Below are 20,465 nucleotides of genomic sequence, written 5' to 3' on the forward strand. Positions count from 1 at the left end.
CAGGACAAGTGGGCCTGGAAACCCAGCTGCCTGCCGCACTCGGCCTGGCAGACCTACCCTGGCTGCACACAGCTCGGCGCCAACAGCTGGAAGCATCGGGGGATGACCCCCAGGGGCTGCGCAGCGACCTGTGGCTCTTGTGGCCCCCATGGCCTTGGCCGAGCTGCCTCCTCTGCCCGGTGACCATTCGCTGCCACCGCGGAGCCTGGCGTGTATTGACGGTTAGGTGCTCAGGGCGCAGTAATGTCAGCAGTGGGCTTCATTACAGGATCATTTCCTGGAGGGGCCCACCCTTGGCGCCAGGGACACCAAGCCCTAACACGGGTGCACCCTCCATGCTGATCGGCCCCTGAGGCCCATCCCTCACCCACACCCTCACCCCAGGCCTGGTGCCAAACCCCAGGAAGGCAGCTCTAAGGAGGCTGGGAGAGATGCAGGCTGGCAAGGGAAGTGGGATCCATTCTGCATGACCCAGAGCCTAAAAAGTAACTTCCACCCCATCTGGACTGTAAGCTGATATGCCCATGGCTGCGCCCGCATGCGCACACACACACGTTCTCTCTCTCTCTCTCACACACACACACACACACACACACACACACTCACACACACTCACTCAGTCCTGATACTTCCTCCTTCCCTGTTTGCTCCTGGAGTAAAGCCCCTTCTCGGGGCTCCTCCCACTTACTGGGGGTGGGGGTCACTGCCTGCGTCCCAAGCCCCTGGCGGGGGTCTATTATAATGCTCACTCCCACCGCAAAGAAGGGGCAGGAACCCCCGGAGGGGGGGGGGTGGTGGTGGTGGTGGCGCCCAGGAAGCTGCACTGTTAAAAAAAAGAAAAGGAAAGAGAAAAGAAGAGAAGAGAAAAGAAAAGAAAAGAAAAAAGAAAACCTGCCAAGCGATTCCCATGCTCCAGTGCTGAGCAAAGTTGAGCAGCAGGCAGGCCAGAGCAAGATGCGCTGGGGCAGCACGTGGAGGAGACCTAGCAATCAAAGGCTGGGGGAGCCCCGAGACCGGAGGATCGTGCTTCCTGCAGCCCCCTTCGCACCACCATTCGCTGCACATTAGCTGCAACGCAGCGCCTAAGTGCCCCCCCAGCCCCCCTGCAGCCCGCTGTGCCTCGCACTCTGACTGAGCAGCCCGGGCGGCAGCCTCCCCCCAACCCCACCGCAGACAGCACCCTGAGGGCAGGGAGGGGTCATACCTCCTTCCCTCGAGCCCCCTGCCCCCCAGGGTGGCGGGCACAGGTCTCAAGGACCCTGCACACGGTGGGCTTCCTCCCCCCAAGTACCCTAGGGGTAACTAGGGGAGCCCCTCACTCCTGTGGGCCCTGAGAGCCACAGGCCTGGCAGCTCCCTGCGGGGAGAGGACTCCTCCTTCCCCCGCCCCCCCTCGCCGGGGCAGCCCTCTGTGATGCAGCCCAGGGCGCCTGCCCTGCCTGGGGGAGGATTTCCTGTCAGGGCCCAAAGGACCTGACGGGAAAGGGCCCTGCCTTGGCCAAGTCTGGGCTCTCTCTCCACCCATGGGGCAAGGGTTCCGGGACAAAGGCGGGCAGCTGGACCCCCAGGGCCCCCAGGCCACTGCCCAGCGGCCTCCCCTCCAGGGTCTTTTCCTGTCTGAATCCCGCTCTGAATCCCCTTCCCTACACTTCCTCCTGCCGCTCTGACTCCAGCCCGAGCTGCTGGCAGCGGGCGGAGGAGGTCAGCCCTCCTTTAAACAATCTTGAGGCCTGTTTATGCTCTTGGACAGGAAAAAAAAAAAACAACAAAAAAAATACCAAACCACTGCCCTGTCATGGCTAAACAATGAGGAACAGAAAGCCCCTTGCAGAGTGGGACAAAAGGTCACTCCCTCCACTGCCCTGCTCACCAGAGCAGAGGCTAAGCTGGGGCACAGCCCTAGGAGCTGGGCCTCAGGTCAGCAAAGGAGCCATACAAGCGGAGGGTCTTTGGAGGTGCCCAGAACATGGTGAGCAGCCTCTGGGAAACTCGGTGCTATGGAAGCTTCTGTTCTTTTGTCTGGTGTCAGGGAGGCTCAGAGCCACACTCCACCCACCCACAGGGGAGCTCTGACCGACATTTTAAAATGAGGAAATGAATTGGGTAGTACTGAATTCACTCAGCATGCTTAGCAGAGCCAATCTTTCAAAATACAGCATCCCCAAGTAAACACCTGGAAACCACTAATGAGCACTAACCACTCATCTAACAGGTGGGAAATCTGTGACCCAGCGTGTGTGTGTGTGTGTGTGTGTGTGTGTGTGTGTGTTGGGGGAGATTGGAGAAGATAGACGATGGATGGATGGGTGAACGGATGGATGGATGGACAGATAGATAAAGAGAGGGAGAGAGGATGATAGATGAAAGGAAGGAGGGAGGGAGAGGGAAGGAAGGAAGGAAGGAAGGAAGGAGAGAAGGAAGGACCCATCTAACATCCAATTTGTGAGGCACATCTGATTGTGCCCATTTCACAGACGGGGAAATAGAGATGGAAAGAAGCCAACCCACCTCCTGGGGTTTCCCAAAGGCCATGCCAGGGCCTGGCTGGTGGCAGGCTGAGTGATGCCTGTGCACAAGGGGCCAACAGGGCCCATTGCTCATCCACCACAGGCCTCAGAGCTGCTTCACATCGGAGTCTGCAGCTCCATTTCCTCTACATCCCAGGAGTGACAGTACGTGTTGGACCCCCCATCGGATAGACTCCTCACCAACATTTCACAGATGGTTGAGAGGTGAAGCGATGCACCCAAGGCTACACCAGAAGAGCCACACCCCTGACACCGCTATCCTGCCTCCCTTCTCTTGTGGGCCCAAGCTTCCCTTGCCCTCGACACAGACCCAGGACCCCAAGCGCCTGCCAAACTCAGCACCCTCTCCCACCATGTGGCCTCCAGCACTCTTCCAGGTTCTCAGCTTTGGCCCTTCGGAGAGGAAGGAACACACAGGATATTCATTAGGCACCAACTATCTACAGGCCAGGCTGCAAGCACTGTATAATATCCCACTCCTACCCCCCAGGAGCAGGTGGGCACGTGCCCACTTCACAGCTCAGGGAGATCAAGTCATTTGTCTGAGGTCTGGGAGGGAAGAGGTGGAGTTGGGATGTGACTCTTGCTCTGGTCCCACTGGAGAAGTCTTTGCTCCCCTCCTCAGGACAGCTAAAGGGGCCAGCCCCTGGGATCCACCCTCTGCCCTGAGTCACCACCGTGCCACCAGCACCCGTTCATCCACCTCCACGCTGAGCGGAGCCTGGGGAGCTGGTTCACACGGGCACACGCACCCTCTCCCTCCCTCCCTCCCTTCCTCTCTCTCTCTCTCTCTCTCTCTCTCTCTCTCACACACACACACACACACACACACACACACACACCAGTGCAAGGGACCTCTCTCAGCCTCAGGCCAACATCCTCTGACCTCAGCTCTGACCTGGTTTCCCAGGTAACCACGCAGGAATCTCAGAAGAGCCCGTCTCCTGCAGCAGGCAGGGACATCCAGCACCTGAGACCCTGCCCTTGCCAGAACTGCTTGTTTCACGGGGATCCTTGACCTGTCAGGAGCTGGCAGCTCCTCAGCAAGCAGGAGTGGGGTCAGCAAAGGCTCAAAGGTAGGAGCCTGTGAACAGGGAGTGTTGGCCCAGCTGATCTGCAGCTGTGTCAAGTGCTGGAGGGACACGTGGGAGCCGATGACCGGGAAACACGGCCCAGAAGTGGCGGTGGGACTGAGGTGCAGCAGCTCAGGGCTGGCAGGAACCTTAGAGATGATCTCAGATGACCTCTCATTTAGTGGTGGAGAAAGACAGGGGCAAAGGTGGAAACGTTCATTCATTCATTCAACAAACATGAAGGTGCCGGGCACTCAGCATCAAACATAAGCAAGTCCCTGCCCAGGAAGCTGGGCTCTAGTTGGGGAGACACAGACACGCACAGTGGAAAATGGGAGGTGGTAGCAGGAGCTAAGGAAAAGGGAAAAGCAAGGTGGGGCGAGAAGCCCCAGGGAGGATGTGCTCCGCGTGTTCCAGGCACAGCCAGGGGGCCAGGGCAGCTAGGCCAGGGTGGGCGAAGGTGAGGGAGAGGGTGAGGGCGCTAGGAGACAGGAACAGCAGCACCTTGTCCTGGAAGTTTGCATCGTGCAGAGCTGTTCACACGCGTTACAGTCTCTGATTCCTCATTCCAGTGCTGTGACGTTGGTAATATTGGTATTCCCAAGTCACAGATGAGAAAACTGAGCCTCAGGGGTCCCCTCACCTCCAGCTCTGTGTTCCTTCCCTGCCCCAGAAAGACTGGATCTCAACCCTCCCTGCCCTGGGCCCACCCCAAAGGTCCTCCCTCCCCCACTCAGGCACTTCTTCTACTGTGGGTGGTAACTAGCTTCTCTGTGCCTCAGCTTCCTCATCTGTAAAATGGTGGTGTAGCCTGGTTGAGGTTCTAAGCCCTTTCCAGCTCTGGCTTCTTAAGGATGGGCATCAAAAAGCTCAGCCCCCTCCCAAGACCTCAGGAGGATGGGGTGGGTGGGTGGCCCACCCACATGAGAGGTGGAAAAACTGAATGACCTAGGAGGTAGGGGCTGGGGTGTGAGGCAAGGCTGAGGGTGGGTGTGGGGAGGGGCTTCCTTGTCCCAGCTCTGCCCCTCAAACGCTCTCCGAGGGTGAGGATGGCCTGAGCAAGTGTCCCCTGGGAGGAGGGTACTGGAGATGTCCATCCCCCCACGTATACAGACACCTGGCCTCACAGGAGGAGCTTTGGCCTCAGTTCAGAAGATCTGGATACATATGCTGGTCCTAGGGGACTTGGGAACATCACTTACTCTCTGAGCCTCAACACTGTCATCCGTAAAATAGTGACATAACACCTTGCCCGGCCTCCTCCTTCCTCCTCGGGTTATTGTAGGCGCAAAGGCGGGGGGCAGGGGATCTTAACTTGGGTCTGTCATCTTCTCCCAGACTCCCAGGGGACCCGGGGGGGGGGCGCTCTAAGGGTCTGCAAAGGCCCTGACACACATGTGGCCTTGTGTCGGATGGAATATTAGAACCGGGCTCTCTCTGCCTTAGTTTCAGCTAAGAACAGGCACGGCAAGGACAAGACGCTGAGGGCAGGCGGCCCAGTTTTGGTGAGGCGCTAGGTGGCCCATGCAGGCCTTGCAATGGAGGGGGTTTCCCTCTCTCCTCAAGAGCAGGTCTGGGGAAGCTGACCCATGACCCTTGGAGTTATGGAGTCACCCTCAGGCTGACCCCAGGCCCAGTCCTCAAGAAGCCCAAGGTCAGGAGATGGCAGTAGGCCAGCTGCAGGGACAGCGGAGTGGGCCTCGTTAAGGCAGAGGGAGGAGGGGATGCCTGCGGGTCAGATGTGGGCTTTCTAGGGTAGTGGCCTTGGGTGGTCTCCAAGGGACTTTACTCAAGCGGAACACCTGGAGGGGTGAGGGGACCCCTAAATAGTCTGGGTGAGTGACCAAAACCCAGCAGCCAGGGGTCCATTAAGTGGCCAGAGGACACAGTGTCCAGGATAAGGGACAGGGATGTGGCTGTGAGTCCCTGAAAGAAGGTGAGCCTCAGAGGCCAGCAGGGGGCAAAGCCAGAGCAGGACCAGACTTACCTGGTGGGTGTGGCATGAATTTTCCCCACCCTCTACTCCCTCTCTTTCCCACTCCTCCCAACTCTCACCCTGGAGGACCAGAAACCACAGCTAGCAGCCAGGGCTGGAGGAGGGAGACTAGGGCAAGGTGGGCACTGCACTGGGGTCCGCCCAGTGAGCAGCAGGGCCATGGCACCAGGCAAGACCCTCTGATTGTGGAGTCAGCGCACCTTCTCGGGGAATTGGGCAACCCCGCGCCAGCTGACTTCCTGCCTCTCTGCTCCCCGACCAAGACCCTGCATGCACCCCAAGGTGGGGGCCCTCAGTCCCTTCTCCTATTTATAAATAGACTGCGAGAGGGGAAGGCAAAGAAAGACGGGCCTGGGGAGGGAGGAGGAAGTGGCCGCCACCAAGACAGTGTCATCTGAAAGCACTAAAGCTGTGGCGCCCTCTGCCCTTCCTGCCAGCACTGACGAAGCACTGCGGGGGTCTCCAGGGCTTTTTGATTTTCTGGAGACCCCCCTCACCGCCCCCCACTTAGATGCCAGTACCCTTGGGAAGGGGTCCCACTCCCAGCCTTCCCCAGGAGCACCCCTGGGCAGGGTGAGAGCAGGAAGGGGACGTGGTGGGAAGAAGGCCACGGGGGGGAAGCTTCAGGCTTGAGGAGTACACATGCCCCACAAAACTTCTCTTTTCACAAAGTGGGAGAGACAGGGACTGTTCAGACCCAGGAGTAGCACCTACGGTGTGCACAGTGCTGAGTGAGCATGCTCACATGCATTCTCTTGTTTTATCTCTGCACCAACACAATGAGGTCAGCATCACCCCATTTTAGAGATGCAGAAACAGAGGCTTCCGGAGATTCGATACCATGTCCGGGGCCACGTAGCCAGCAAGCGGCAGAACTAGTCCCAGCTGCATCTCCCTCAGTGTCCCCAGACAGGCTTATACCCCGTGGTCTTCTCTTGCTCCCTCATTTCACAGAGGAGAGGCCCAGAGAGGGAGAGTGACTCCCCGGAGAACACACAGTGAGCAAGGTGTGGGCGGGTTCAATGACTCTCCCAGGCAAAAGGGTCTCCAGGATGCCAGGGACAGACACTGCAGCCATGGAGCAGAGCAGAGGCGTCTGCCCAAGGACCCAGGGAGGGAAACTGGCTTCAACCAATAGAGAAACCACATCATTTCCATGGCAGGTCCCTGGGGCCCTGGCATATGCTGAGAGACAGCAGAACCATTTTGGCTTCAATCTTAGGGGGTTCTCGGGAGTCCCGCAGACTTCGGGGTGCAGCTGACACGGCGATGACGCCAGAGCCAGGCAGTGGAGGCTCATCTGTCATCACGGAGAGGAACGGCATCTACGTCAGGAGGACCGACCACATCACAGGCGGCGGCCAAGGGTGACACATCCCACTCCCGGCCTGCTGCCTGTGATGTCGCTTTAGAAGTGAGCTGGGGGAGGACAGGAAGCCCGGGCTGGTATCCGGTTCTTGGGGTCAGGCTTTGTGCTAAGCACCGGGGTACAAAGATACCGGGGCGTGGTCCTTGCCCTCAAGGAACCCTCGGTCTAGCTGCAGAAAACACCCTAACCCTTTCCGTCCCCTCCCAACACACACACCCCAGGCCCAGCCACCACCTACAACCTCCTCACTCTTGGTCCCCAGGCTTCCCAGACAGACCTGAAGCCACCTTCCTACACCAAGTCTGTCCTGAGCTCAATGCCCTCAGCCTGGGGCCCGGGGGCCGCTGCCTGGGCCCTGCCAGCATCTCCCACTCAGTCTTCACCTCACCCTGCATCATCCCTCTGGCTCTGGTACCCTCCTTCACGTGTCCTCCTGCTGCTACCTCTGCCCAAACATCCTGCCCTCCCCTCTTGCAGGGCTAACTCTTTGGCTTCCTTCAAGAGTCCTCTCCTCTATCATCTCAAGAAAACCTTCTCCGGACCCGCAGATGGGGTCAGAGGTCCCCCTTGAGGGCTCCAGCAACAACCCGGGTGTGTCTCTCTAATTCACGGACCACCTTTTGGTGAATCATTTGCTTCCCTGTGTCTCCCCGTCTGCACCCTCGAGCGTGAGCTCTGAACCAGACACCTGGCTTTCGGTCCCAGCTCTGCCACTCACCAGCCTCAGTTCTGCCATCTCTGAAACGGGGACAAAAGCAGTGCCCACCTCATGGGGCTGTTATGATTCACTGGGCCAAGGCGTGTGGAGTGCGCCATGCCCAGCGGCAGCAGGAGCTGAGCGTTAGTCGTTGGGATTTTATTACTCATGGCTCTACACCCAGCCCAGCGCCCAGCCCACAGCGGGTACCTAACAGATGCTGAATTGTTTAACAGAAGCAAAAGGTTTCATTTCCAATTAGTTGAGATGAGCTGGGGCTAGCAGGAGAACTGGGCAGGAAACAGGCTTATAGAGAGGGAGGGTGGCGTCCCCAGAATGGCAGAGCCCCTCGTGGCCACCGCAAGCACCCTGGCTTCTGGGTGGCAGTTTAAGCGCGGAGCTCGGGAGGGGCTGTGTCTGGGGTGGGATCTTGGCTCTGCCTCTGGTGAGCTGAGAGCCTGAGCCCAAAGCTTAACCTCTGTGCCTCGACTGCTTCTCCTATCAAACGGGGATGATAATGGTACACCCTTCCCAGGTGGCCTTGAGGACAGAAGGCACTCGGGGCATGTAATGCATTAGACCCATGCCTGGCACCCACGAAGCACCCCCGGACGTCAGTCCTCGCTCAGGGTTTGCTGCACTCTCCCAGACCCCAAAGGGAAGTGACAGAGGGGGGCCCTTTTATCCCCACCTCACCACTGAGAGGAAAACCAAAGCCCAGGGAGAAGGTCCCAAGGTCCTGGCAACAGAGGCAGGCAGGCCCCCAGGGATCCTGACCCTCTGCCCATGGGGGGCTCATCACATTTCATGCCTGAGATGCAAAGGCCAGCCCTGCCCAGCCTCATGTCCACCCCAGCAGCGGCCAGGGTGAGCGAAGCCGGGTTCGCCCTGGGGCTGAGCACGAGAACTCCAGGAATACACGAGGGTGACACTGTCCACGGTCAGGTCGCAGGGACAGGGCTGATGCCATAGGCACCTCATGTTGCAGGATGGGGTGGAGAAGGACGGCTCCCCTTTCTCCCGAGTGTCTCTGTCTCCACCCTAGGTCATTGGTCCAGCCCAAAGCCCAACTCCACCTCCCTGAAGCCTTTGATCCTTCCTTCCTGTTCTGCTACTAACCTCTCAGCCAGAGCTCTCGCCTAAACTATTGCAACATTCTCTCCACCTCATCTGTCCTTCCCACTGAAGCCTGGGTGATCTTCCTAATACACCCTCTGCTCTGGTCACTCCCTCACTCAAAAACTATCAGTGGCTCCCCGTTGCCTCAACTCCTGATACGAAGTGAGTGTGGTAGCCGAAAGCATAGTCACTGGAAAAAAGATGCCTGGCTTTGAATCCAGACTCCCCTCTATTGGAGGGCAGCATCAAAGGAGTTTTGCTTTTTTTTTTTTTTTAAATAAATGAGGCTTAAAAACCTCAGTCTTCTCATCTGCAGAATGGAACTGATAAAAGTATATACCTCATGGGACTGTTGTGAGGATTAAATGAGATAACACATGTAAAGTGCTTAGTAAACGCTCCACAAATTACAGTAGTGGGCTTTCCTGGTGGCACAGTCGTTGAGAATCTGCCTGCCAATGCAGGGGACATGGGTTCGAGCCCTGGTCTGGGAAGATACCACATGCCGCAGAGCAGCTGGGCCCGTGAGCCACAACTACTGAGCCTGTGCGTCTGGAGCCTGTGCTCCGCAACAAGAGAGGCCGCGACAGTGAGAGGCCCGCGCGCCGCGATGAAGAGTGGCCCCCGCTCGCTGCAACTAGAGAAAGCCCTCACACAGAAACGAAGACCCAACACAGCCAAAAATAAATAAATAAAATACTGAATACATAACTACTTAAAAAAAAAAAAAGTTACAGTTGCTACAATGTTTTAATTTAATTTTAAAATTTTTTACTACTTCCAGAAACTGGTCCTAAACAGCCTACAGCCTCAAGTGCCATCGCCACCCCTAACAGGCCTGTTGCTCCAGTTAGGATGGCCTAGCTACTATCCCCTGCTATCCCTACTCCTGGCATCCACTCAGCCCAATCCTGACCACCCTCCAGGGCTCAGCTTTTAAAAAGATCCTTGTGTGGTCACTGCGGGAAGAGGCATGTGGGGGACAGAGTCAGGAAGGTGTCAAAAGATGAGGGGGGTGACCAAGGGGCAAGGCCAGGAAGCGAGTGAGGCCATGGGGTGGTGGGGGAGAGGCTTGAGAGAGCTAGGAGGACAGGACAGGAAGGAGCAGAACTGGGGGCTTGTGAACGCGGAGCAGGAGGTGACAGGCTCACCAGGAACAAGCTGAACCTCTGCGCGTGGCAGACAGAAGCGGGGCTCTGGGTCAGCAGGAGGGAGGACACGGAGGGGTGCCCAGGATGCTGGCGGCCATCCCGGTAACTAAAGCCAAGTGCTGGGAGCCCTTCCCTAAGAGTCACTGTCAAGTCCAGACCTGGGCCTTGCGCTGGAGACCCACAGAGGCCGGAGCTGCAGGCCACCTCCTGCCCAAAGTCACTCACCCTCTCTATCCCCTTCCCCCTCCCCTTTGTCTAACACTCAGGCTGGGCCAGGTCTCTGCTGATCTCCACTTCCAGCTGGGCCAGCTGGGGGTCAGAGAGGAGAAGGGAACTGGCCAAGCCCTCCCGAGCTGGAGGCTGAGCCAGGGCTGGGCCCAGGACCCCCACTCCCAGCCCCACGCTCCGGTCCCTTCCACAGCCTCCGGCATCTCTCCTGAATGGCACTGGAGAAGGCTCTCCACGGACAGTCCGGCAGATGCCCATCCAGAGCCCCCTGCCCCAAATCCCTCCCCGTGCGGCTCTCACCCTCAGGCCCTCTCAGTTCCCCGAATATGTGGCCAAATCAGCTACACCCCCTGCAGGGCCAGGCTCAGGTGGAAACAGACAGGTGGGCCCCTGTCTGGACAGCAGAGGAAAACAAAAGCCCCTGGGGATTTCCTCCAGCCAAAGCACTGAATCAACCCGGGGTCCCAGCTCTGAAGCTGGGGGCAGAGTAGTGGTTTGCTGGCCAAAGGGATCCAGCCGTGTCCCTCGACGTCACCCCGCACTGCCAGCTGTCCCCACGCGTGCCCACTCAGTATCTGTTACCAAGAACGGGAGGGCGGCTGGCCGGCCCGGGGCCTGGGAGGGGGGCTCTGCAGCCGTGTGAGCCGCTAACAGGTCTTGTTCTAGTAACAAAATGGATAGTCCTGCGATCCTCAACCTCCGCAGGTGACGCCTGAGATGCAGCCTGTTCCGACCTCTCCTCTTCTGCAAAGAGGAAGTAGAGGCTGAGAGCTAGGGCGGTGTGTCACAGTCAACAGGCCACCAGGGCAGAGACAGACCACAGCTGGAGTCTGGACTCTCCTGCACAGCTGCCCCGCCCCCCAACTCCCCCCAGCATTGCTCACACCTGGGGCAGATGGAAATCGACTCCTTCAAACCCCCATCGGTGAACAGACACTTTCTCTTCCTGGGCTCGCACCTCGAGTGTCCCAAACCACAGTGATGTCACCACCACCTGTGACCTCATGACACGACACGATGGAAAATGACCGTGGGCCCCAGAGTCCCAGCCCCACAGTCAGCATCTCAGCGGAGGGGCACAAACACCCAAAGCCCTGGGACTCAGAACCAGGGGGACAGCTGTGAGTCCATCACAGGTGACAAAGCCTTCTTCAAGGAACCCCACACCCCACCCCGCACTCAAGGCTTCCCCGAACCTGTGGGATCCCAGGCGGCGGGCCCCGCAGTGATGCCCACAGCGCGGACTTTCCCGTGGTGCCCCAAAGGGTCTGGCTTCTGAACTTTAAGAGGGGCTAATCAGGTAGTAAGGGGCGGGGAGGTGGGAAACGCGTGAAGCCTGTTCTGCCTGAGGGGTGTGCGTCTTGTCTCGGATGCAAGCTGACCAGCAGCCAGGGATTCTTGATGCTACTGCGGCCTGAGTCAAGGAAATCCTTCCAGCTAAAACAAGTGGGACTGAGGTCAGCAAGAAGGGAGACTGGGAATCAAAGATATTAATGGTGGGGAGTGGTGGACTCTCCTTCCTGGGAAAACTCTTAGATCCCCCTCGCCCCCCAGTCTGTGGCCTCCATCAAGCACAGGCAACACTGATACTTCCCCAACATTCCAAGGGAGTGTTAGGATCAGTGCTGTTAGGTTTTATAGATAGGTGTGCTTAGGCCCAGAGAGGTTAAGTAACCCGAGCGAGGTCACACAGTGAGCTGGTGACCACAGTGTACAGATGGGAACTCTGGTCTCTCGGGCCCCAGGCCAGTGCTCCTTCCTCAGGGTCCTGCTGTCTCGGAAATCACTTGGAGGCTGGGGGATGGACAGCATGACCTCAGAAGAGCCTTCATAAAGCTTCCCCTTTTCAGGGTTACAGGTAAATACAACCTTCTGGATCACGGAGGTCAGAGATGGAAGAGATTTTAAAGACAGCCTGGAATCAGCCCATGCCCATCTTGCAGGTGGGAAAGTCGAGGCCTTCTGCATCCCCTTCACAGAGAGGTCATGAGACTCCTCTATTCTATGCCACATGTGCCCCTTGCTCACCCTCAAATGAGATCCAGCACCTGTCACTCACTGAAAGGAGTTGGGAGCGGGAGGGGAGGATTTCCTGACCCCGCAGCCTGTGCCACATGCCAGGCTCCTAAGGCCAGGCAGTTGGGTAGGTGGTGTGAGAGGCCCTAGGACGCGGGCTCTGGATCAGGAAGCATAACCAGGAGAAGGCGGGCAGGAGGGAAACTGTCCTCAGGGATGCTGGGCAGGAGCTCTGGGCAAATGGAGGTCTGCCACCCCTACCTCAGAGCCCTGTGGCTCAGAGACAGGGAATCCGCCTCCACGGTGACTCCCAGGCCCTGCGAAGCCACAGATGCTCAAATAGCCACCAATGGGCTGCATAGCATATAAAGCACTTTTAATCCTGACAACCAGCCAGTGAGGTGAAGGATCATTTCTATTTTACAGATGGGAACACAGAGGCAGGCTCCCAGAGATGGAAAGACTTGTCAAGGTCACACAGTCTATAAACAGCAAAGTAAGAAGTGAGCCAAGGTCTGTCCAGTTCTGAGGCCACACGTTTCTTCTAAGTCATCAATATTGCTTCCCTGGGGCCTGGCGGGATGTCCAGAAGCGGGAGCCACAGCAACTCCACTTTGTTTCTGTTTCCCTTGGTAGCACCCTTCTCTCCACCGTAACCCCTGGCTTCCCTTGCTGCCTGCTTCTGGGCAAGTCACATGCTTCCTGGGCTTTTGAGTCACTGCCAGTGGGTGGCCCTGTCACGAGCCAGGAGGGGGAGGTGGGCGGGTGAGCACTTTGGGGAGAGCACCGCTAGCCTCAGCAGACTCAACACAGCAGAGGAAGAACCCAGAGAAATATCCCAGAAAGAGTGAGACGAACTGGAGCCCAGCCCTGCCACCACTGGCTTTCCAAACTCTTCTGTCTCGTCCATAAAGCAGGGTCATTATGAAGGTCAGATGAATATTTTCGGACATTAATTCAATATTTTTTAGCCCCGCTACATGCCAGGCACCGTTCTAAGCCAATGGTTCTCAACTGAGGCAACTCCCCCCAGGGGACATTTTGCAGCATCTGGAGACGCTTTTAACTGTCACAAATGAAGGACAAGTGCTGCTGGCATCTAGTGGGTTGAGGCCAGGGATGCTGCTAAACATCCTACAACTCACAGGACAACTCCCACAGCACCATATGGCCCGAATGCCAAGAGAACTGAGAACAAGAAATCCTCTTCTAGGCTATGAACAAGTGAGCAAGTCCCTGCCCTCACCATGCTTAACACTCTAGTAGAAACACACAACGCAAGTGAAAGAAATATAATAGGCCATGAGTGTTACAGAGGAAAACAAAGCAGGTCAGGGGAGTGAGAGTACCTGGTGGGGAGCTTTTATAGGTAGGATGGCCAGAGAAGGCATTCCTGAGAAGAATTCATTTCAGCAAAAGAAAGTGCAGGAAGGAGACCTGAGGATATCAGTGGGAGGAGCATTCAAGGTAAAGGGGAAGCAAGTGCAAAGGCCCTGAGGCAGGGGTGTGTGTGGCATGTCTGAGCAACGGAAAAGCAGCCCACATGGCATAAACCTGAGAACTAAGTTGATGTGTAGAGCTGAATGAAACACACACACAAACACCCCACAGATGGCATCAAAACTCTCCCCCTCCAACCTTCTTGGCTACTCCTCCAGGAGCCACTGGGCCAAACCCAGGACCACAGTGAGGGTCACATCCTCAGTCAGCAAACAGGTTCCCCTCTGGCATATTAGACAGCGGACAAAGAGACATCCCAGGACAGCAGGTACCCTGGATCACCCATCTCCACCAAAGGCTAATGTCCCCAGGCCAAGCTAGGAGTCCCCAACCTCTCCCCTAACTCGAGCTGGCCCCAGGCCCCTAGGTATTGAGGCCCCTCAGCCTCAGGCCAACCCAGCAGGTAGAGATCCCCTCAGCCCCCTCCCAGCAACAACAGAAAGCCAGACAGCTAGAGCCCTGCCCATCCCCATTAGATGGCACCAAATGCTCACCTATCCTGCCAGCTGTACTGGCGTTTGTTTGCTGAATGAATGGATGACGAGATGAATGAATGATGCATTCCACACCAGCCAGCAAATACAGCTTTTAAAGGAGGCAAAAACCCTGCAGGCAAAGTGATTCTGCCACGCCTGCAGCAGCTCAGGTCTCCCTGGGGCTCTTTCTACAACTTGATTTATTACATCTGACACAACTGAGTATCCACTGTGTGCCAGGGACCCGGGTGGGGGCAGACGGGGGATACAGGCATGGGGAGGGTAGAGTAAGAAGAGCTTTGGAATCAGGCAGACCTGCATTCGAACCTCCCCACCCACTACCCTCCAGTTCTATAATCCTGGGAAATACCATAACCTCTCTGAGCCTCAAGCTTCCACATCTCTAAATGGGAACGCCACCTTTTAAGAGTTGCTATAAGGAAGGTTTCAGCAAGATTCTGTAGTTAAATCCTAAGCATGCTGCCTGGTACTTAGTAGGCATTCAAACAACAGGTGCTATTGTGGTGCTAATAATAAGGAGGAAGACCCCCCCAGTACCTGCCCTCAAGGAACTTTCCATCTATTGAGGTGGATAAAACACAACCAGATTAAAAAGCAGAATGTAGTCTGTCCTAGAGAGGGATGAAGGGCTGGGAGTTCAAAGAGCAGAGGATCAAATCCAACTGGGAAGGACTCTCCTGGTGGCACAGAGGTTAAGAATCCGCCTGCCAATGCAGGGGACACGGGTTCGAGCCCTGGCCCGGGAAGATCCCACATGCCTCGGAGGAACTAAGCCCGTGTGCCACAACTACTAAGCCTGTGCCCTAGGGCCCGAGAGCCACAACTACCAAGCTCATGTGCCACAACTACTGAAGCCCGCGCGCCTAGAGCCCGTGCTCTGCAACAAGAGAAGCCACCGCAATGAGAAGCCCACGCACCGCAGTGAAGAGTAGTCCCAGCTCGCCGCAACTAGAGAAAGCCCACGCGCAGCAACGAAGACCCAATGCAGCCAAAAAAATAAATAAAATAGAAAATAAAAAAATTTTTAAAAAAATCCAACTGGGAGAGTGAGGAAAGGCTTTGGCGTGGGGGGTGGGGGGAAACGTGCAAAAGACCCTTAAGGATGGGGGAAAGGGTGCACCACGGAGAGAGACAGCATGGAGTACGAAGATACACAATGGCTGTGTTTCGTAGGGTATAGGGTACGATGCAGAGAGGTGGCAGGAAACACCCGGAGACCTCACTCGCTCTGGCCTGAGACACCTGGGGGAGTTTCTGCCTTGGCCACTGGGAGCCTTTTGCTTCCCAGGCAGGGAGAGAGGCACTCCAATTTGAGGAGGGCCACTCCAGTGATGCCACCAAGGAGGATTAGTGGGAGAGGGGGCAGGGGCCAGGGGACCAGCTAAAAGGCTGTGAAGACAGTCCCAGAGGAGGGAACCTGAGCTGATACAGGAGCTGGGCACACGGGAGGGAAGTGAGAGACTCAGGAGAACCCCTCAAGCAACTCCAAGACTAGGAGCTGCTGTCCTGCAGAGAAGCCCTGTGCCTCCTCCCCCCAGGGGCTCGTATGTCCCCAGGTTCGCTGAGGCACAGTGATGCCTCTAGTCTTGGCACACTGCAGTCAGGCTGGGGACCAGAGCCACCAGCATCCACACTCAAGTCTCAGACCTGGGACTCTCCTGACCTCCTCTGTTTACAGAACAACCTCTGGGGCAGCGCCCCCAGGTCCCACCCTGGCACCAACTGTGAATGCGTCAATTCTGGTCTGACCACCTCCATCCTCTGCCCTTGAGAACTGAACTCTAAAGGTGTCTTTAGCCTTAGCCAGTGAGTCACCTCACATGAGTCAATGCCACCTCCCATCTTCCTCCCTGGTCAAGATATCCAGATGGGTCAGCACACACCCATCCATCAGGGTAAGATCGTGAGGAAAGGATGAGGCACACCTCCTCCCAGCCAAGAGGGGAAAGGAAGAGGCGTCCCTTTGGAAGAAAGAGAGCCCCCCCATGCCCTCCCATGAAACACAAGGAGTTTGCTGAGCCTCAGTTTTCCTTCTCTGCAAAATGGGGCTATTCTTTTTTTTAAATTAATCAATTAATTAATTTTTTTGTTTGTTTGTTTTTGGCTGCGTTGGGTCTTCGTTGCTGCACGCAGTCTTTCTCTAGTTGTGATGAGCGGGGACTACTCTTTGTTGCGGGCTTATCATTGCGGTGGCTTCCCTTGTTGTGGAGCACAGGCTCCAGACGCGCAGACTTAGTAGTTGTGGCGCACGGGCTTAGTTGCTCCGCAGCATGTGGGATCTTCCCGGACCAGGGCTCGAACCCGTGTCCCCTGCATTGGCAGGCGGATTCTTAACCACTGAGCCACCAGGTAAGTCCAAAATGGGGCTCTTCTGTCTTACCAGACCATGGAGACAGCCTCAAGAGGCAAAGGTGGAAGAATCCTCTGTACACTCTCTCTCCCTTGCTATTGTGGTGGGTGCAGTTAGCGCTGAATAACAGCTCTGGGGTCTCTGCTCTCTCCATTTTCCTGGAGCCCCTTAGACATCATGTTTGTCTTGATAACCAGCCCAGAAGTCCTCCCTCACCCCTGTCGCCCAGAGCTCAGGCACAGATCCTTGGGGAGGTCAGCCCAGGGGAACCTGAGGGCACTGTCTCTCTCCCTATCACCCCAGAGTCCACAGACGGCAGGCTCTGAAGTGGCCACTGGACACTCCAGGTGGGTCCTGGGGAAGGGGTCTGGGCAAAGGGCATGGAAGGCAGTCCACAGTCTGACTGTGCCCTTATTAGGTGCTACTGCACACCTGGCCCTGTTCTTTTACACACGCAGCCCCAGTATTTCTAAGAAAGAGGAAAACCGTAGCTCAGAAGGGAGGAAGTCTTCTGAAGAAGGTGCCGGGCATCTGTAGTGGGGACAGAGCCCCAGTACAGATCACTGCCTACCCCCACCCCCAAGTCACCCCGGAGAGGCCAGGGGTCGCAGGGATAACGGGAGTTGGGTTTCACAGTCTGGCTGGGATCTGCTCAGGGCCCGCTGGCCGGCCACCGACGGCGGAGGGACCGAGGTGCGACTCCGGGTCGCGGTGGCCAGAGTTCCGGCCCCGGGCGCACGTGTGCCAAACCCGGGGTCCCCAGAGGGTCGCCGGCGGCGTGCATCTGATCCGGTGTGGCGGGTGCGGCGCCTCCGTCGCTCCGAGCCCCGCACCCCTGTCACGGCGCCCCGGACGCCCCGGGGCGGGGGACGCGCGCCAGCCTGGGGTGGATGGCATGGCGCCCCACCCCGCCCCAGACAGGGTCGCGCGAGTCACCTACCTGGGTGGGCACGGCGCGCCCTGCGGCCCAGAGCTGCAGTCCGACGGCCAGCGCGGCCCAGAAGGCGGTGGGCACCATGGGTGCGGGCGGCTCGGCGGGCCCCTTGCGCCCTCGCGCCACCGCTCCCGCTCCGCTGCCTCTGGCGCCTCTGACTGAAAGCGAAAGCCGGCGCGCGGCCAAAGAGAGGCGGGGGGGGCGGGGCGGGGCGTGGACACACCTCCTCCCCGCCCCACACAGCCGGCCGCCCCGCCCCCAACCCCCCCTCTCACCCCAGCTCTGCCAGCCTAGCGCTGGGTCCATACCTCCAGCGCCAGCCACTCCCAGCCCTCTGAGACCCTCCAGCCTCCTTCTAAGGTCCCCTCCCCTTCGAGTCACCCTTCCCTGCGGGGCTGGTGGGATGGGAGAGGGGGCAGGAGATCCGCATTGGGGTTGGGCTCCCACCAGGCTTGCGGCTGCCCCGAAGTTTTCTCTCTCGACCTGCCTTGCGTCCACCTACCCCTCCCACCTCCTGCAGGCTCCCCACTCCCTTGGCGGTGGGGCACGAATTTGGTGAAACATCCCACACAACTGACGCTAGCTCACGGGCATTCTAAATTATTCCCTCATTAGACTTTATCTGACTTTAGAGCCAGACCACCTGGGTCTGCATCTCTGCATTAACCTCACAGAGGTAGACTGAAGATTGAAAGTTATATAACACACATACTATAGTATATATTATATATGTATGTAAACTTACAAAGTAAGTATATAAGTAACTTAATAAGTTCTGTATACATATTAGCTGTAATTACTGTTATTCATTTGCTCATTTATCCTTAAACATTCCTCATGCCCTCCTCAGAGTGAGCCGGAGCCTGCCCTGACCTCCTTCTTGAGTCCCCTGTCCAGGTGGCTGACCAGTAAACAGAGGCTGGGACAGAAAGCTGTGGGAGCCCAGAGTGGGGCTGGCCCAGGCCAAGGGCCGTGAGGGCTGGTTCCCCTGGAGTTGACATCTGAGCACCCACTCCAGCTTCCAGCTGCACCCCCTGTGCTTTGAGTGCCAACCCTAATACCAGGGCCAGCCCTGCGGGACCAGAACATATTCCCCCAGCCCTGGGAGTCCTTGCCCCCAGCACATAGGGCGTTTCTGAGGGGCAGGGTGGCAGGAGGGGATGCTATTCTGTTCCCTCACTGCAGGCTGCCCCAAGCGAGGTCCGGGGACCCCTGCTCTGGGCCACCAACCCCTGTGATGGAGACAGCAAGGATGATGCTTCTAGATGCTGAGTGAGAAACTGGGAAGTGACCCTTGGCGGATGGAAAATCCCACCTCCTGATCAGGAGACTGGGAAATTACCTGGTTTCCACACGTTTCTAAGACATGGGCCATGCTAAGGGTGAGGCTAGCACAGCCCCCAACCTTAACTCTGCAGAGAGGGTCAGACTCTAAAACTAGCATGAAGATTTCTTCTGGCCCTTACAAGTCTTGTCTGGGAGCAGTTTGGAGGAGTCCCTGATCCATAAGAGAGAGCCAAAGGCCAGGAGTGGGGTGTCACCTGGTGAAAACAGGACCAAACGGTTCTCCATGGATGCCGCCTACACACCTCAAGCCCAGTGGGCCCCACTGACTCATTGCCTCCAATGGCTCCCCATCCCAGGGGGTGGCAACACCACCACCCAAACGTGGGATCCCACCTTCCATCCCAGCTCCACCAACTGGACTCCAAGAGGTGGGTGACAGCCAAGCCAACAGGAAAGCAAACCCTCTGTCTAGTGATTCTGTACAAGGTACTTAATACAGAGGAATTGGCTGTAAAGATGTTAGAGAATTAAAAGAACAATTAGAGGAAAGGGAGACTAGTCTGAGATTAACAACTGCAAGAAGCCACCACCATCTCTGGGGCCGGAAGTGGCGTTACCAAAGCCAGGAGCTGGGACATCTGGGGGCATCTGGAAGCGTGGAGGAGACAGAGCCACTGTTAGAGACGCGCGTGAAGCAGAGAGGAAGAAAATATCCGGCTTCTCCCTTCCTCCCACCCTACAATCTCCCGCCAGTGACTCCCATTGACCAAACCTAAGACAGGAGCCACTTAGCAAAGGAACCTGGGAAATGTAGTTTGTTGGGGTCAGCCCACTGCAGTGGAGGGGGTGGGGGGACAAGATGGCAGGGCCTGGAGCTGAGCGCAGGCAGATAACAGGCGAGGGTCTAAGGAGAAAGTCTCACTCCTTGTTACACTTGCTTGGGGGACCTATCTTTTCCCAGACTCTGCATGAAATCCTGCACAGGTCCTGGAAGTTTTCCAGGCACTCTCAGGCAGGAAGAACCTTCTGGTCTACCAGATGAGAGTCCAGTGCTGCCCTGGGAACTCAATAGAGCTACAGTCTTTTCTCCAGGGTGGAGTTTCTCCCCTTCTCCAGCTGCACCCAGGCTGGATCCTGCCTGGGTGTGGGAGGACCCGGCGACTCCTCTCTTGACTGCCAAGTGTGGTTGGGGAGAGGGTTTTGGAAGCAAAGGGCACAGTGTTTCATAGCAGCTAGAGCTGTCACCCCACCCACATACACTGGGGCCTCTGGGAGGCAGTTTCTGGCTCATTCTCTCTCGGGGCACTTTTGCAGGTGTCTAGGAGACCTTCTTGCTTATTCCTCTGACCATGGCTCCCCAGCACCAGGGATACCTGAGCCTCCTGCTGGCCATGGCTTACCATATTCCCCTTGAACCCTACATGAGTGGTGGTCCTCCAGGCTCCTGCTGCCCAGGGCTCCTCCCCATAGGAAGCACTATGGGTCAGAGATGACCCAAAGCCGGCTTCCTCCCCGGAGCCCACGGCTGCCCTTCAACCTACACCTGGAGCAGCCCGGTTCACACCCATGCACCCTGTCTCGCTCCAGCTCTGCCGCCTCAGGCCCATCCAGCCACAGGCTCCAACTCACATCACGACCTTTCTGGAGCACCTGCTGGGTGCCACCCTAGTAGTGCACAAGCGCCTGAGAGTCTCCCATCAGTCTTCTGGTCCCTAAACGCC

The 20,465-nt window shown here is 57.2% G+C and overlaps 1 protein-coding gene across 1 annotated transcript in view; it reads right to left on the reverse strand.

The window, feature by feature from the left end:
• Window positions 1-17,601, reverse strand: part of TNFRSF1B (TNF receptor superfamily member 1B) — a 36,006-nt gene extending 18,405 nt beyond the window's left edge. Inside the window, exon 1 of the mRNA XM_022598263.2 lies at window positions 17,464-17,601. Coding sequence (XP_022453971.2) covers window positions 17,464-17,541 — 78 coding nt within the window. The 5' untranslated portion in view covers window positions 17,542-17,601. The remainder of the gene's footprint in view (window positions 1-17,463) is intronic.
• Between the last annotated feature and the right edge of the window lie 2,864 nt (window positions 17,602-20,465).

The sequence above is a fragment of the Delphinapterus leucas genome, chromosome 1 (genome assembly GCF_059928025.1).
Source record: "Delphinapterus leucas isolate spDelLeu-1000000601 "Yukka" chromosome 1, BTC_Dleu_Yukka2, whole genome shotgun sequence".
Lineage (NCBI taxonomy): Eukaryota > Metazoa > Chordata > Mammalia > Artiodactyla > Monodontidae > Delphinapterus > Delphinapterus leucas.